The 17,491-nt window shown below is 47.9% G+C and overlaps 1 protein-coding gene across 1 annotated transcript in view; it reads right to left on the bottom strand.

Annotated features, from left to right (window-relative positions):
* Nucleotides 1-8,627: 8,627 nt before the first annotated feature.
* LOC126541261 (uncharacterized) overlaps nucleotides 8,628-17,491 on the bottom strand; it is a 46,312-nt gene continuing 37,448 nt past the window's right edge. Inside the window, exons 2-4 of the mRNA XM_050187965.2 lie at nucleotides 14,090-14,241; nucleotides 12,083-12,186; nucleotides 8,628-9,042 (exon numbers count right to left, since the gene is read on the bottom strand). Of these exons, the coding sequence (XP_050043922.1) occupies nucleotides 12,097-12,186; nucleotides 14,090-14,241 (242 nt within the window). The 3' untranslated portion in view covers nucleotides 8,628-9,042; nucleotides 12,083-12,096. The remainder of the gene's footprint in view (nucleotides 9,043-12,082; nucleotides 12,187-14,089; nucleotides 14,242-17,491) is intronic.

The following is a 17,491-nucleotide window of genomic DNA, read 5'->3' as shown; positions in this document are numbered from 1 at the left end:
TAAAACGCAAAAACGTTTTTCTGAGATAACTACTGCACCGATATTAATGAACTTAGTTGCAGAGAAAGTTAAGTTCTGGTGACTGTTAAAAGCGGAATTTCGATTTATGGCTTGAATTTTCTTTAAAATATTTTCAAAAATTCTGAAGTTTGAAAAAAATAAAAGCACAAAGTTTACAAATTCATAGCTCTGCATCAAGAATAGATATCGCGGTTCTGTAAACGGCATCCATTAGATCATTCAAAGTGGACAAATTCGATATGTGATTTTACATCTTACGTGAATTTGTTACGTTGGTTACAAGGGTTCTGCAAAAGCTCTATTTCCATATTATTAAAATTTTTTATATTCATGTGTAACGCATCAATTTTGTCCACTTTAGATGTACTATTGATGCAATTCACAGAATTCTATTATCATATTTCGTTGTTGTGTTACAGGGTTGTAAACTTGATATGTTTCGTTTTTTGAAAATGTTCGATTGTTGAAAATTTTTAATAAAAAATTGACGACCTAACTCAAAAATTCGAAACCAACAGTTACTAGATATTAAGTTCTTATTTTAAATGTAATAAGCCTCGTCGAATTTGGTGCAGTGGTTGCCGAGAAAAACGAATTCTCCTTTTACATGTATTTGGATAGGAGCACCCGAGCTAAAGCTTCCTCTTAAGTTGGAGCGCCTCGCAATTTCTGCCGAGACGGCGTCTTATCATCCAAGCTGTCATCCCGCGCCTTTCGTGTTGGAGATTCCGTAATCTCGAGTTTCGGGGTGACCTGTTTGAGCGAGAGTCAGACGAAGCATTCGCTCACCGCTGCCGGCGCTTTTATGATAGCGTCATCCCAGTGAGGGCGACGCTATCAGCCGCGGGGGCGGAGTGCATGCGAAAGCGTGGCTGGATTCTCTGAATTCGTACCGCCGATGTGAAGATGTCGTCGACGCGGAATGAAGCCATATCATTCATCGCCGACTCAAGGATTCATCAAAACGAATGGTTTTCTCAAACTTGCTTTTTTCGTTTTCCCGATAATTCAGAAAATTCTGCGGCGCAATAACTGAATAACAGAAACCTGAAAATGATGTAATTTTTTTTTGGCGCGGCTGCGCACAACCTCCAGGATCGGCCCAGGCAAGAGGCCGCGTTTGTACCGGAACGCTCGCATTTGTGCACAGCGTTCGCCGCCAGCGTTTCCCGGTAAACATTAGGCCTATATAAGCTGCAGTTGCCGGGAAGCGGGAGAAGCAGTAAGGAGGCTTTGAATGCCATCGCTTTCCACTCTTAAAGGCGAAGCTCAAGTGTCCTCCAATTTTTTACTGAGCAAATTTCGCAAACATGACGGAAGCTGTCGAGGATGAAGAACGACTCTACCGCATCTGGCAGGCTGCCATCAAACCTCCCAGCTACACCGCGATGGACGGACGACCTGTTAGTGACCAGTTCACTGGCGAAAAAAATATTCCCGATGTGCTCGCAGTGTACTGAAATGCGTGTCTCAGATGATGCAGGCCTTCAACCGCGGCCACACTACAAAAGGACGTTGCGAGGCCCTCGCCGCTGCGAGTTCTAATCAGTCACGAGAGAACGAAAATTGCAGCTTCCGCACTGCTTTTGTGCAAGAAACAGGATTTGCTGATGCAGTAAATAAAGGCGTATTTTTTAAATTCTTATATCCGAAAATTTAACAGAGACTGTTACGCTTACAAATTTCGTGTAGAAGAAGTGCTGCATAAGCTCAGGAAGCTAATCACATTACTTAACAAGCATCTTGCTAGCTATCAGTTACCTACACTCTTAGACAAAGGTACACCCTTAGGGATGGGTATCTGCCACACAAGAATAATCGTCGTCTGCCTTGCTTGCGTTTCCTTTCTTGAAAATCTCGCGCCAGCTTCTTTCCTGTCGGGAATGCTATGTCACGCTGATAACGCGCATGCCGTTCATTACTGTGAAGTACCGGGCTCGCAGCGTTAAAAGGAAATGCGGACGAGACAGATGCCGATAATCGTGTGGAAGATATACACCCCAAAGCGTGCAACTGTTTTTAGAGTGTAAGCAAAATTTCACCCTTTTGCCACACACCGATAATCGTCATCTATCTTGTCCGCATTTCCTTTCTTTAACGCGGCGAGCCCGGTACTTACAAGTCACGAACGGCATGCCCGTTATCAGCTCAGCATGACAGAGCATTCTCGACACGAATGTAGCGAGCGCAGCGTTTTCAAGGAAGCAAACGCAAGCAAGACAGATAATTATTGTTGTGTGGCAAGTATACACCCCAAAGGGTGTACATTTGTTCGAGAGGCTACACTAAAAAAATTTGCGCCCTTTGGAGTGTATCTCTGCCACAACGATAATCGTCATCTGCATTGATGCGTTTCCTTTCTTGAAAACGCCGCGCCCGCTACTTTCCTGTCGGGAATGCTATGTCATGCTGAAAACGCGCATGCCGTTCGTTACTGGAAAGTACCGGGCTCGCAGCGTTAAAGAAAGGAAACGCATCAAGGCAAATGACGATTATCGTTGTGTGGCAGATTTACACCCCAAAGGGTGCAAACCTCTTTAGAGTGTAGTATGCTGTACTCTTATTAAAGGGAACTCCACATTACACTCTAAAACAAAATTACACCCTTTGGGTTGTCTCTTGCCACACAACAACAACCGTCATCTGTCTTGTCCGCATTTCCTTTCTTTAACGCTGCACTTTGAAAAGTTTACACCCTTTGAAGTGCCCCTTCTGCCACACAACGATAATCGTCATCTGCCTTGATGCGTTTCCTTTCTTGAAAACGCCGCGCCCGCTACTTTTTTGTCGGAAATGCTATCATGCTGATAACGCGCATGCCGTTCGTTACTGGAAAGTACCGGGCTCGCAGCGTTAAAGAAAGGAAACTCATCAAGGCAGATGACGGTTATCGTTGTGTGGCAGAAGGGGCACTCCAAAGGGTGTAAAGTTTTCTTAGAGTGTGCGAGCCCGGTACTTCCCAGTAACGAACGGCATGCGCGTTATCAGCATGAAATAGCATTCCCGACAGGAAAGTAGCGGGCGCGGCGCTTTCAAGAAAGGAAACGCAAGCAAGGCTGATGACGATTATCGTTGTGACAGATTTACACCCCAAAGGGTGTACCTTTGTCTAAGAGTGTACACTCTTAGGCAAAGTTACACCTTTTGGAGTGCCCCTTCTGCCACACAACGATAATCGTCATCTTCCTTGATGCGTTTCCTTTCTTTAACGCTGTGAGCCCGGCACTTTCCAGTGACGAACGGCATGCGCGTTATCAGCATGACAGCATTCCCGACAGGAAAGTAGCGGGCGCGGCATTTTCAAGAAAGGAAATGCATCAATGCAGGTAACGATTATTGTTGCGACTTTCCTGTCGAGAATGCTGAGTCACGCTGATAACGCGCACGCCGTTCGTGACTGGGAATTACCGGGCTCGCAGCGTTAAAAAAAGGAAACGCGGGCAAGACATGACGATTATCGTTGTGGGACAAGATAAGCCCCAAAGGGTGTAAACATTTTTAAGAGTGTTAGGCAAAATGTACACCTTTTGGGGTGTATATCTGCCACAGAGCGATACACTCTAAGAAAAGTTTACACCCTTTGGAGTGCCCCTTCTGCCACGCAACGGTAATCGCCATCTGCCTTGACGCGTTTCCTTTCTTAAAAACACCGCGCCCGCTACTTTCCTATCGGGAATGCTATCATGCTGATAACGCGCATGCCGTTCGTTACTGGAAAGTACCGGGCTCGCAGCGTTAAAGAAAGGAAATGCATCAAGGCAGATGACGATTATCGTTGTGTGGGAGAAGGGGCACTCCAAAGGGTGTAAACTTTTCTTAGAGTGTAATCGACATCTGCCTTGGTTGCGTTTCCTTTCTTAAAAACGCCGGGCCCGCTACTTTCCTGTCGGGAATGCTATGTCATGCTGATAACGCACATGCTGTTCGTTACTGAGAAGTACTGGGCTCGCCGCGTTAAAGAAAAGAAATGCGGGCAAGACAGATGACGATTATCGTTGTGTGTCAAAAGGGTTTAATTTTGCTTAAGAGTGCACTCTAAAAATGTTTGCACCCTTCGGGGTGTATATCTGCCACACAACGATAATCGTCATCTGCCTTGGTGCGTTTCCTTTCTTGAACACGCCGCACCCGCTACTTTCCTGTCGGGAATGCTATCTCATGCTGATAACGCGCATGCCGTTCGTTAGTGGAAGGTACCGGGCTCGCAGCGTTAAAGAAAGGAAACGCATCAAGGCAGATGACGATTATCGTTGTGTGGCAGATATACGCCCCAAAGGGTGCAAACTTTTTTTAGAGTGTGTAAGAGTACAGTATGCCAGCGCTGATAACAGCTGTGTTCGTACATGAAGGTCTGGAAAATGTTTTTTGTCGATAGAATGTCTTTCAAACAGAATCAGGTCTTTTTCCCTACGAAGCTGGAGAAAAAGTTGTCCTAAATACCAATTAGGTTTTCAGCTTAATAATGGGTCACACTATAGGTATGCTTATAGAAGGTACGGTGGCGCCTCCACGCGGCAACTGCCGAAAGCAGTCATCCAGTGATAAAACGAAAAGTTGCCTGGCGAAAACATGCGAGCTGTGCTTCGTCGTCGTTGTCCTTCTTAACTTCTTGCGCGTGCAGAAAGCGAATTACGAAGGATTTTGTTAAAACATCGCCGAGGAACATTGGCGCTTCAAAAATGTGAAGGAAGTACCAGAGCAATCACATGTGCTCTGTGCTGCAACAAACCGCACCGTAAAAGGCGTCGCAAGCCGTCATAGTTTTCCTTCGGACAAACGACGAAAACAAGCAATAGGCTGTGAAACGGCGCATCGGAAGGGTGCTTTGGCACGTAAAACCCCCGAATTAACCTCACTCGATCACCTGTTAGACAGTATCGCATTGACATACGTGCATGTCTAAACAGGATATTTGGGAAAGAAGAATGCTCGTATTCTTCGTTTGAATAATTCAGACTGTACGCTCGCTGTTGAGGAGAACCAGTCGCGATCGAGGAATTCTATACCGATTGGTCTCAATCGCGATGGGAAGTTCCCCATTTGATCGGTGTCGTACGGCCACTTATGATCGCGATCAAGCCCGATTGAGCTCCGATTCGTCTATCGCGAATGGCTCGTTTGCGAAAGCTTCAGAAGGGAGCCACTTGGGATATACATTAGAACCAAGTCGGGCTCGATGGCGATCGAAAGTGAACAAGTGCGTGGCTCAATATGTCACTGATATTTCCTCATATGTTGACTATGAGGCGGCGCATTCGTGACTCTGTGGCGCCTTATAAGTCTGACATTATGCATTCAATCGTGAGCTCCTTCCTGAGCGGAAAGTGCGATGCCATGCAAAATGATTTATCGTCGGCAAGCGGCGGCAACCAGCGACCAAAACAACACACGCGGCGACGTCTCTGCGCAGGTGATCACCGGCATAGAGTTTCCTATACAATAATTATTGTATGGAACTCTGTGATCACCGGATATACAGCCATTTTGGATAAGTGGTGGCACCCCCTATAGTCGGTGAAAGTTGCGAATCGCTCAGAAAGTTTTGCTTTCCCCTTTTCTTCCACAGAACAGAAGGGTTTTGCCATCTTTATGTCAAGTGGTTTCTGTCGGTTATTGTCGCTCGTTAAGACGAATCTACGCGACAGACAAAAGTGGGTAATACGGATCAGGTCACTCGGCACCGACGGTAGAGAGTTCTCGGATAGAGTTCCACGGCAAGTTCGCCCCCCCCCCCCCCCCCCCACCTTCTTTTTTGGGTTCGCGACCATCCGCCGTCTGTGTAAATGCGTCTGCGACTCTGAAGCCGGGGGTCAGCTCGCTGTCGCATGATATTTTTGAGCCCGCTATGTAAAGCCAAAGGTAGCCTTGTGACAGGTCGCTCCAAGCTATGAAACGAAGCCGTTGTGCGCTTACGAACGGCGTTCTATAAACGGTATTTCCGTATGGTATTTCGCAAAGATGGCGGCCGCGAACATCGTTCATCTTGTGCACTCGCCTTCGTTGGCGAGGTGGTTTGTCGGGTTTCTGGGGGTCGTGCAGCCGCTGTGAATCAATGCGCGCTGATTCGGTGTGAAACCGTAACTTTCGTCGCCGACACCCGACGACGCGTCTCCGATTAGGCCTAACGGGCAAGACTATATATACCAAATGTGGCCGTGGCGAAAATTCGTCGCCGGCCGATGTAATACCGGGCTGCAAAGCGTCGCGGAGTGTTCGTTGCTAATATATGTTCCTACGGGTGGCTGTGGGGTGGCTCATCAGTGAGCGGTGGTGAAATGGCGCGTACGGGTTTATGTGACGGCCGTTGAAGCTTCGGGACCGCGCCAAGTTCGTCTGAGAGCTCGCACGTGGGTAGGAAGCTACGAACTGCGCGCGATTCTGTGTGCGGGAAAATTGAACTCGCGCGTCCGATGCGATCAGTGTGCCTTCCGTTGGCTAATCAGCCCGATGTTCACGCATGTGCTGTTTTTGTTGTTCCCTCTTTTCGCATACGGTTGATCGTTTCAATCGGTCCGGACGACCTGGTCGAACCTTGTACCGATAGATATCGCGCGCAGTGTTCCTACTGCGTGCGTCAGGTCACCGACCACGGCCGGTTCATTCACCGTACAGGTACTCGAAAAACCGTGCTATTCGAAAATTCGAATATTCGAGAAATCGAATACTATAGATATTCGATTCGCAAATCGAACTATTCGAACTATCACTGTTCGATTCGAAATCGAATAATCGAGTATTCACGCAATCCTAGCATTGATCGATCTTTTCTTAATATTCGATGTCTATACGTATTACGCCTTGTTGCATGTTTGTTGCTTTCCGCCTCTGAGTATTGTCTGGGTGGCGAACCCTTCGTCAGGCAGTTGACTCTGCCTTTACCCCGTTCATTCCGGACAGTGTATGTCTAAATGAACAATGCTAAAAATAATTGTCTAGTATCTGATCTGTAAGCTGTATCCTTTGTATGCACTGAGAAAGAGATAGCAGATCCAATATATCCTCTCACGTGTTTCAGTGACAGACCTGCCGTGTAAATAAAGAGTTCCCTTTCACAAAGAATATGTTCTTGAAAAAGCAGAGTGACTTGCTTTTTAAGCAAGAAATGATGCAGTAGTGGCTATGACACAATGTCCACCACAGCACCCCTCAAAAGCTCATCCTTTTTTTCCTTAATGTTACAGGTTTTCGCACGCTTGCCTAACAGTAACGTTAGACAACGTGTAGGTATTCTAGTGGTGCACGGCCCAACAACTGTTCTATTTAATTCTTTACTCTGGCGTTGACAACTGCTTGGGCCACAGAATAGCGAGTATGACTAGGCTTCAAGTGAAATGAAACGCTCTTCCGAGGGTGACGTGTAAAGCCTTGCCCAGCACTGCCTAAAACTGGGAATGCTTTGGTGTCTGAGCACGACCGTTGCAACCATGCTGATTGTGCAGGGAGGATGCCGTTGTGTACCTTGGCAGAGCCCAGACACTTGATCTCGCATCGAAATATAAGCCAAGGTAAATCCGATCGTGAACGCCCATTTTCTTGCGTTTATCTTCGGTGCACTTGGCTCTGTGTTGCGGTGGTGCTGCCGTCGTGGAGAGCTCAGTCCAACGTGGCCAGCCGTAAAGCCTTATTTCCTGGCCGTGCATTTTCCCATGCGTTGTGTAAAGAAAGAAATAAGATTCTTGAGCAGCGTGCAGGAGAGTGTGAGACACTGCCTGGTGGACCATGAAATCGTTACTTGGTAATGTTCACCAGTTTAGCGACAAGGTTGACTGGGACTCAGAGAAGTGATCAGACTAAAGGCGGGGAGGTTAAACATGTTGATCCCGGTTAGCTACCCTGCATTGTGGAATGCAGAGGGGGCTGTAAACACATAAGTATAGGAAATGCTGTGAGAGAAGCTTCACTTAGCCTGCTGCTGATATATCCCAGAACACACGTTGCAATTTCTCAAAAGCGCTTAACAGCCACTGAGTGTTTCTTTTTTTTCCGTCAGGCATTTCGTTCAGAACAAAAAGTGCAACATCACCTCTTTCAGCAGGCTGGCCTCAATTAGAAGCAAGAAATTTTAAGACTGTCTATAGCACTTTGAATGTGTTGCCATGGCGATCAAATTGACTTGCTCATTTAGTGCCTATTTATTCATGTGTGTTTATTCATGTGTGGCTGACCCCGTTGGAAGTTCCACCAAGGCGCTGTAGCGAAAAGCGTCGCCACATGTTTCCTTTCTCTCTTCTTCAGCAAACTTTGGGTCACTGTTGGATTCCTGACTGGACCTCCGGTATTATGTGAAATGGTAGAAACGCAGTCAGAGCTGCATTTTCCCAACGGCGCATTTTCGCTGAGTGCGTGAAGCTGAAGCTGTGCAAACGGTAGTCTGTACTGAACAGTCGGCAGTCAATGCTGCGAACGAGGTTAAGGAAGTAACGGCAGCAATGTTCGGGTGTCGGAGGTTCGAGCGTCCGCGGTAGGAGCTCAAAAATTTTTTGCACAACCAACCTTCTTTCTACGCAAGCAAACCAATCCGCACGTTCTTGTTCTGATCCTCTTGATTGCGACGTGTTGCAGGGAAGCCGGGCCGAAGGAAGTAATCGGCAGAACATGAAACAAAGTGGGTTTCTAAAGCACTTTTTAATTTCTAGTGATCAGAGGAGAAGTATCCAAGCCACGGAAATCTACTGAGAGCGCGGATTGAGTGAAGAGGGCGTGGTAAATTTCTTGCATTCCGGTCCCGCCACAGTGCGGCCGCAGCGGCGGGGGATCGAACCCACGACTTGTTGAGCAGCGGGACGCCTCAGCCGCAGAGACCCCACCGTGGGCGGGCACGTCAAGCAGACTTCGGAAGGGAGGTGTGACGGGGGATAATGCTTCGCCAGTGATCTCTTCCCCCCAGGAAATTCAAGCTCGTCGAAGTATGGACTCCGCACACGGATAAAATGTCATTCGCCGCCCGTAGAAGGCGGCTGCAGAATGTTTATTCTCAATCAGGGGTGGCTTCTTCGGGGATTCCGCACCGCTGGCAACAACCTGCGAAGAAAGACGGATTGGTTATATCGGTGCAAATCAAAAACTGTATATCGACTGCTTTTGTCTACAGAATTTCGGGCTGGGGAAAAAATGAATACGTCATGAATAGGTGCAGAAGGGGTTTCACGTTCATTTTCCATCAAACAATGAGCAAAGGCGATATAGGTAGAACGAACGCGAAGTGTCCGCTGACCCTAGGCATTTATGTGTAGTAAATTTATACCTTGATTGATATTGTGCACACGCTGCAACCAGGGCCGGACACAGGGTTGCATCAAGGGAGTGGCGGCGAGGTCGAACAGAGAGGGGGCGGGGTATATTGCGGTTGACAGTGGTCAAGAAGAGTTTGCTGGGCTAATTGGCGTGCGCATTGCATTAACGTTCGTGATCTTTTGTTTGTTGTTTTGTCACAGAACACGACAACTGATAAAGACGTTCGAGACAGGCGTTTGACTGTGTTGTCTCTACGTCAGTTGTGTTTCGTAGCGAAAAAAAAAAGAAAGAAAATGTGGTGGTGTTCCAGGACTTGTGTCACGGCTCACACGCTCAATGTTATGGGGAAAAAGAAGTGCCGTCATTTCTGCAGAGGGTTGAGGAGAACACACGCTGTCGGTTGCAACATCTGTCGTCCTTCGTATTTTAACTCAGGAAGTTGCGTCAACCGTCTCCACATCGCTAGTGCTGGGCTACCACTCCTGGCCGGCGTTAGAAGTTTCGAAACTTTCAAGTGCGCGAGAGTAGCCTTCAAGCGTTGCACCACCATCTCGCATCTCCGACGAGTTAAGTAGGTCGTTCATTCTTCAGTGCTACGTGTGGATATGCAATCAGTGTAACAACTCGTTGTCGAGGCCCCTCGTCGGAACTCGGAACCTTGCACAAAAGAGAAAAAGAAATGACGCGCGGTAAGCAAGTTGGGCGCTTTTGTTGAAACTGGTGATTTAAAAAAAGAAAGGCAAATTCCCGTTAAGCTGCTGCTTATTGTTGTTGTTTTTTTGTAAACGTGAACGGCCCAACAGGAATACACCGCTAGAGGCAACACGCTCGGCCGCAGCAATCAAGTCCTTGAAGAAAAGACAAACAAAATAAGAACGCCAATTGCCTGGCTGGCCGCCAACTAGCATCCTAGAGGAAGAGATACTCCCGATCGAGGGACACTGGATGGTAGAGTTGAACCGAGCGAAGACGACTATTTTATTATGGCTGTCAGGCCTTCCACTGCAACCGTTCGCTCTTCCGTCACAGGAACTAAAAATCAGCAGCCACATTAGCATTCGCCGCGTGCGGATATGGTTGCGCTACTTCTAGTTGTACTGCAGTGACAAAGCACTATCCGGTGTACCGCGTCCACGCTACGAGGCCACTATTTATTGTAGAACGTTCCGCGATGGGTGCCTAATGTATATTGATGGACTTTTTGTTGTCTTTTGCTATCTCGGAGAAGGTCGTGGCACACGGCACGCAGACACCATTAGTGGGATTCTTCAAGACGCGGCTGGATTTACTAGCTTTCTCTAGTAACCTTGTAAAGTGATGGGTTGGTGTTTCATTCTCTACGTGGTCAGATCACTGTTCTTGTGGTTTTATTATGCCTACGTACTTCCTTTCTTTCTTTCTTTTTTTCGCCTGCACGCTCCGCGTATGAATAATAACACCGAGGGGCCGAATGTATTTGCGCTTCACGTGAATCATCGTCACGGGGAATTTGGTGGAAACTACTATTGCTTTAATTATGTTTTTACAGCGAAGCTGTATATGGCTAGCTGATTCGTCCGTCCGTCTGTCGCCTGTGCACCGAAAACTCATCGGGCGCAACCTCATGCGCTTGTGCGAAAAAAAAAGAAGAAGCGAAAGAGAAGCGCGCGATTGGCTGCGACAGCAGTGACGTCGTTGTTCTCCGTTGCAGCCAAGCGCACGCGCAGCGGTTTCTCTCCGGCTCCGAAATGGGTAGGCCACGCGTCATACGTACTCTTGAGAAGCAGGCAGCTTTAGATCAGCAACGCCGCGAGCTGAACAGGGAACGAGCTCGTCTACGCCGTGCCGATGCTGCACCCCGGGCACAAGAACAAGCTCGTGCAGCCGAGCGCAATCAGCAACGACGTACTGAAGATCCGGCAGCCTACCTAGCCGTCGTTTAATGAACCGTAGTGATTAACCCAGTGATGAACACCGGGCCGCACGTTTCAGTTTCTGTGGTTAACTATCTGTACGGAGTGTTTGGGCGGTGATTTTTTTTAAACCCACGTTACCAAGTGTTATACTTTCTTTAAAGCGTCGCAGGAAACCGTCCATGGCCAGTCAGTACAAAATTTCCTTTCCCTCTTAAACAAGGTAAGTGGCTTCACCTCACAAAGCGTAAGCACGAGGTAAAGCACTCTTTACAGGACTGCTTTGCCATGTCTAAACAAGGGCTTGAATATCTTTTCAAAGGACAATTTTTTGACTCTGCTACTCCTTTGTTTAATTCGGCACAGGAAACCAGACTTACACAAACAAAAATTTTCTCTCGTTCATACTCGAAAACAATTTCGCTACGTAAATCGCTTGTACACAGTGCCCTTTACAGGAAGCGCTACGGTAGATGTAAGCAGAAACTTAATTTTATGGTTTTTTTAGGAGGGCTGTGGGCGAGGATAGGGTATTTTTGGGATTTAAAAACGCAGCTTTTAACTCCTAGTGATAACATAAAACCGTGCTGGAAACCGGCACTACTCAATTTCTCATTACTCAAATTTCCTTCTTTTATGCAAAAGTAGCTTCACCACATAAACAAGATTTGTCAGGTAAAGTACTCTTTACAGAAAGCGGTGTTGCGCTTCCATTGATAGGGTATCTGGGAAAAAAAACAAAAACAAAACAAGAACAAAACAAGAACAACAACAACAAAACACAATAAAGGCATCATTAAAAATCAAGAAACAATAATGCCATAATGACAATGTAGAAAAAAGAAAGGAACATGCCCATTTATGGCACGTTAAAATTATGTTTTCGCTTTAGCCACATGCAGCGCCAGAATGGGCAAATCAACTATGCTGCTTACCGTGACAGCGTTCCTCAATCTTGAGCGCTGAGGATGCCGCTACGGCCGTCGCCGGCATACGGATAGAGGCCCGCCGCCTTCTCGAGCTCGGCCCTCTCGAACAACTGCGAGGAGGGGGCAATGCCATCAGTGGGAAACTGACTGGATTTGGCTTCGCCTGTGAGAGGCCGTGTACTACGAAAAGATAACGAAGAAATTCGAGAGGAAGGTAGGGAACGTGCAACGATCAACGGAACACATAATGATAGCCGCAACGGAAACAAGATGGGATAATGGCAGTATGGGTTGGATATCAAATGCCGGAAGGCGATATCATAATTGAGATTAGGAAGAAGAAGTGGAGCCGAGCAGCGTGCGTGATGCGTAGAGCAGGTTACTCGTGGTCTGATTAAATAACTAAGTTGGTACCGAGAGCAAAGCAACGTCGTTGAGCGTGGCTGAATATTAGATGGTGCAGTTACAAGAAAGTGGCAGACATAAGGTGCGTTTGGTTCGGGCAAGAAATGGGTAATTGGAGATCTATGGGAGAGGCCTTGGTCTTGTGATATATTTATATAGGATGACGACGACAGTGTTAGAGAGAGAGAGAGGGGGGAGGGAGGGAGAAAACTATGCGAAACGAAATGGCCGGAGGAGCATGCATTTGGCCTGCCATTCCACAATCGGGTAAGAAAGAGTGGGCAGAAAGGGTTAATGAGGGTAAATGCACTCGACAGTGGCATAACATCGGATGGGGTAACGAACTTGTGAAGGTTTAGGGCAAAGGATGAACTAGGATGACGTCAGACAAGATCAACGGGGAATCTAGGACAGGCTCTGTCCTCTGCGGTGGGCTTTTATAGAATTAACATTGCGCTGATAGTGATAACTACAGGCGACAGAAGATGCGCAATCACTGAACACAATATGTGGCAACGTGCCGTATCCGTTGGAAACGGTGCCAGTGGACGTGGCGAACCCTTGCTAATATATAGTGTTACGAGTGGCGAAACTTGGCACCGCCACCGTGTGTTTCGAAATATCGTATGTTAACTGAGCCAGAAGCTTACACAATTACGAATTGATTCGTTACCAATTAGGTCCAAATGGAAAGTGGTAGGGTCGACACGTAATTGCACGATGCGTTTGATTTTGCTAATTGGCGAAAGTAACATCGGCTAACTCAAGAAAAGGAATCGCTGTTTTTATTGAAATGAAAATAAAATAAAGGGATTTAGTCACCGCTCTTTAATGGTAATGGCTACGCATAATAACGATAATTAAAAAAGTGTTGTAAGATAAGACGAAACAACGTCATATGGTGGAGATATCTAGTGCAGAGTTTCCCCAAAAAGAGTAACTGAATTTGGTATGCAGTCTTGCAAGATAGTATTATTATTGCTTCATTTCTTCGTCATATTTCACAAGTGCATACCAAATAAAATATGAAAACGTTTCTGCAAGGAACTAAGCAAAATGCAGTAGGTCAACTATATTGGCGAGCTGCCGGTGTTTTGTGCTCGCTTTGACAGAGCCAATGTGTGTTCTTGAGGTGCCCCTCTGTGCAGATAATAAGGGCGTGCTTAAACAAATACGAACAATTTTCTCAGTGGTGAGAATATGGCCACCACGTGCGGTAAGAAAAGACCGACGAAACCTGCGGGTTTTGTCATCAAAACGTCTGCCGCTGCTGCTGCTGACAATTGACCTTCTTGAGAGAGCCGCTGTCGAGCAGGTAGTTTAATAAAGGTAAATTTAAAGGCACAGACTATTATTTGGATTTGTCGAGCTTTTGCAGATGTTTGTGTCAGGTCAACAATATCGTTGAGCTGCCAGTTAAAGAGCCAGCTAGACACACAAGGAACAAAAAGCGAGGACAAGTTGCGCCGCACACTATACGCCGAGCCCTGACGTACGTGCGGATCGCTTTACAGGGTTTGAGATGTTGGGGAGGGAGGGGGCGGGGGCAGAGTTTCGAAACGGGCGTTCACGAGGCATATAGCTGCGTGCAGCGAGGGCTTTACGTACGGTCCGTATGAGCTCCCGCAGGCGTTCCCCGCGCAGCTCGTCACCGGACCTGGTCGGCAGGTAGCGTCCTTCGGCCACCACGAACACCAGCGCCCACAGCGCCACCAGGCTCAGCAGCCGGTACACCACTGCGCACAGGAAAGAGGCGCGGGCTGGCGGGAACCACCCCACCGCGCCGCGTGTGGGCGCGCGCACGCGTGGTTAGGCCTAAGCCGCCGCCATTGTGAGACGAGCGCGTTTTACGCTGCGAAGTGCGGCAAATGGGTGGTCAGCGAAAAAAAATTATTGCGCGTTAGTGTTATGATTAGTTCGTGGAAACATGTAAACAGCGCACGAAAGAGACGTGGAAGGGCAGGATAGCGGTTGCCTCCATCCCGAAAGGGACACCGCGCTCGATCGCCAGTTTTGGAGAGGAGGAAAAAGAGGAGAAGACGCCACAGCACAACAAATCATGCGCCACACACAGACACGTGAGAAACATTATAAAAGGCAACAGTCGAGCACTGTAGCCCTGGAAATAATTCTGTAACATCCTTGTGGGCCTTGTGCTGTCGTCCGGGGGATGATTCCAGCCGTACCTTTTTTCGGTTTAGCCATTTTATTCACTAAAGCACACTTGTAAGGATACAGGGTTGGAGGGTTGGCCTCATTCACTTGTTCAATACAATACACTTGCGCACCACCCCAAAAGTCCGTCAGTTAAGCGCCCATCGCTTCAACTGCTCCCCCTCTCTCCCTCCCCCGCCCCGTCGCATTTCCGCTCTCTTTCGTCCCTCTTGAACGTGGGTTGCAACGTGAGGCGCTGCGACTTGGTTGTTCGGTGTCTTCCTTGGTATTTGCGTGCTTTTTCTTTTTCTTTATTTTTAAGGTGTAGCGCGTCCCCAGCCGCTGTCGGCAACACGTGTATGGACTCGAAGAGTGGCCATTCGGTAACAAAAAGGTGTTGAGCGAAGCTCGTGAGACACCAAGCTGCTGGAACTGATGGAAACAAATCGAATTCGCAAAAAAAGCGCGTTACACAGAGTGGCAGAGACTGCACCTACATCCTTGTTTGTTCGTTCGTTTGTTTGTTTGCTATTTGTGCGTGTGTATGTGCGTGCATGCGCGCGTGACCCCATTTTTCTCAGACTGCTAAGATCCCTTCATCTCCTTTTTTTTTTTTTTTGCGCCTGTTCAATCCATTCATGTGACAGATTAACCAGTGTGCGAGCCAAATAACTGTAGCGGACGTAATCATAATAAAGACAATTCCATTACGATTCTGTTTACTTTGCTCTGACTAACAAGACTACGGAAGTGCGACCCTTTCACCAACCTGCTTCGGCATCTTTTTCCACCTCGTCTTTCGAGCTCTTTGTTTTGCTCCCAATATTTTCCTTAGCAAAACCAAACATAGGACATTGTACTAAATTGTGGCGAAGTTTCGGAGCTAATCAGGTTGAAGAAGGCTGAACGGGAACGTGCCTGCCGTTCTTTGGTTCTGTTGCTCGAGTATAAAGAACTGTGGTTAGGCCCGTCTGGATCGAGGTTGCAGGTCCGCAGACGAAAAACAAGCTTTCTTTATTATTATTATTACTCTTTTTCGTATTTGGGCACACTAAGCAAGGTACGGGTATCTACTTCGCGAGGAACGCAGCCTTTCTCCTTTCAAGCCGCAGACGACATTAGACGCGCTGACGAGCGTAACGATCTCCATCAGCGGTGAATGGCTGGCACTGTCTGGCGCCTCTTCTCGGTTTTTACACGAAAAAAATAGTAATAACGAAAGAGAAACACCAGTTCTTCCCGCTGCCTTTCCGTGCATACAGGCCAAGGCAAATTAGATTGATCTCTCTGGGGCTTCGCGATGTTTCGGAGCGTATTGATCCGGCGCTGTTGCCCTGATTGAAATTAAATCGAGTTAAGGCTTAACCCGCGCCGAGCGTGGCGAGACTAATGGGTTAATGAGCGAGAGCTTCGCGTCCTCCCCCTTTGGCGTCTTCGTGCTCTCGAATCCGATGAATCGGTGGCGCTCGTACGGCGACCGCAGCGCTCATTAACGAACCAAGGCGTGGCATCGAGTTATGTCGAAACTTTACGCGTCAGTGCGGCGACGGTCACGCGAACACAGCCACAGCGAATCGTCCTCGTTCGGCGTGCCGTATCGTAAAGTGGACGTGCGCGCGCGTAGCGTCTGAAAACTCGAGTGACACGGCCGCGCAAATTCGTGCGGTTGTGCTTCGGGAAGAGGGCGACACGTCCGCGGCCAGCTTTAGAGTGTGTATATATACACACATTCGCTTCTCTTCGATGTCGGGGGGGGGGGGGGGGGGGGGGAAGGACAAGTGTGTCAACCAACCGTGTTTACGCGACTACGACAGTGTCATGTGTGTGATACGTCGCATCCGCTCGGCACAGTCGTTGTGCGTGGTGCGCCACCGTGCTTCAAGTTATTATTATTATTATTTTTTTTTTTTTTTGCGCGTACGTCGTTTCCAGTTTCCATGCGAGTGGTCTATAGTCCCCCCAACAGGTGACAGACGGCAACCGCCAACTATTTGGCAAAACCTCGCGCCTCCTCAACCGACGCGACAGTCGTTCACGTGGGTTGCATAAAGATGGCTTATATCCTCCGTCGCGACAAACCGCCGTGGAAAGCATTCGCTCACCATCGACCAGGTACAATAGTCATTTTGCACGAATTAGCTGAAGGTGGCTTACTTCTCAGTGAGTCGCGCATCTCTTTAGAACAAAAACGCGGTGTGCATTCAAGGCACGCTGTTTCGTTGAACGTATGTGAGGTACGAAACTTCGTAACGATGACGACGCGATCTGCTATACTGCGGTATATTCAAAGCCGTTGCTCGCGCTTTTGTTCCGTTTAACACGAATTCGGTGTTTTGCAACTATGACGGGATGTGCTGCTGCGGTATTCTCGTAGCCGCTGCTTACATATGCTGTCGTCGCTTCGCGTGGCCACGGTCGTCCGCGAGTGCGCTGTCACCTTCGTGCATTACGTATCAGGACACAACGTTCCCTCGAAGGCACGAGTAGTCCTGACGCGCGTGGGTTATTGAAATCTGGGTTTTAAATACCACTGACACAACTTTTACATCGCAGTAGCCGGAAAACTTGGACCATATAGTTGTTGAACGTTCATATCTGACAAAATGTCGCTAAAACAGAGAACGGAAACCGCCAAGGCTGGGCTTCGTTTGGACACCGACAAAACTTCTTTTTTCCCCATCCCATTAGCGCCAGCTCGTACTTTACACGACCCCTCCTCTTGGGCATACCTTGTCTTTTGCGTTTCGATTCTGTTTGACGGCTCCCTTTCCCAGGGACTCAGCCCTTTGGTCTATTCTTGGTGCTTTCAGTGTTGCTCGCTCTTTGTTCTGAGAAGACAGGAAAAAAAACGAAACA

This window comes from Dermacentor andersoni, chromosome 2 (assembly GCF_023375885.2).
Source record: "Dermacentor andersoni chromosome 2, qqDerAnde1_hic_scaffold, whole genome shotgun sequence".
NCBI classification, from domain to species: Eukaryota; Metazoa; Arthropoda; class Arachnida; order Ixodida; family Ixodidae; genus Dermacentor; species Dermacentor andersoni.
Note: the sequence above shows the minus strand (reverse complement) of the source record. Positions and strands in the feature narration are given on the sequence as shown.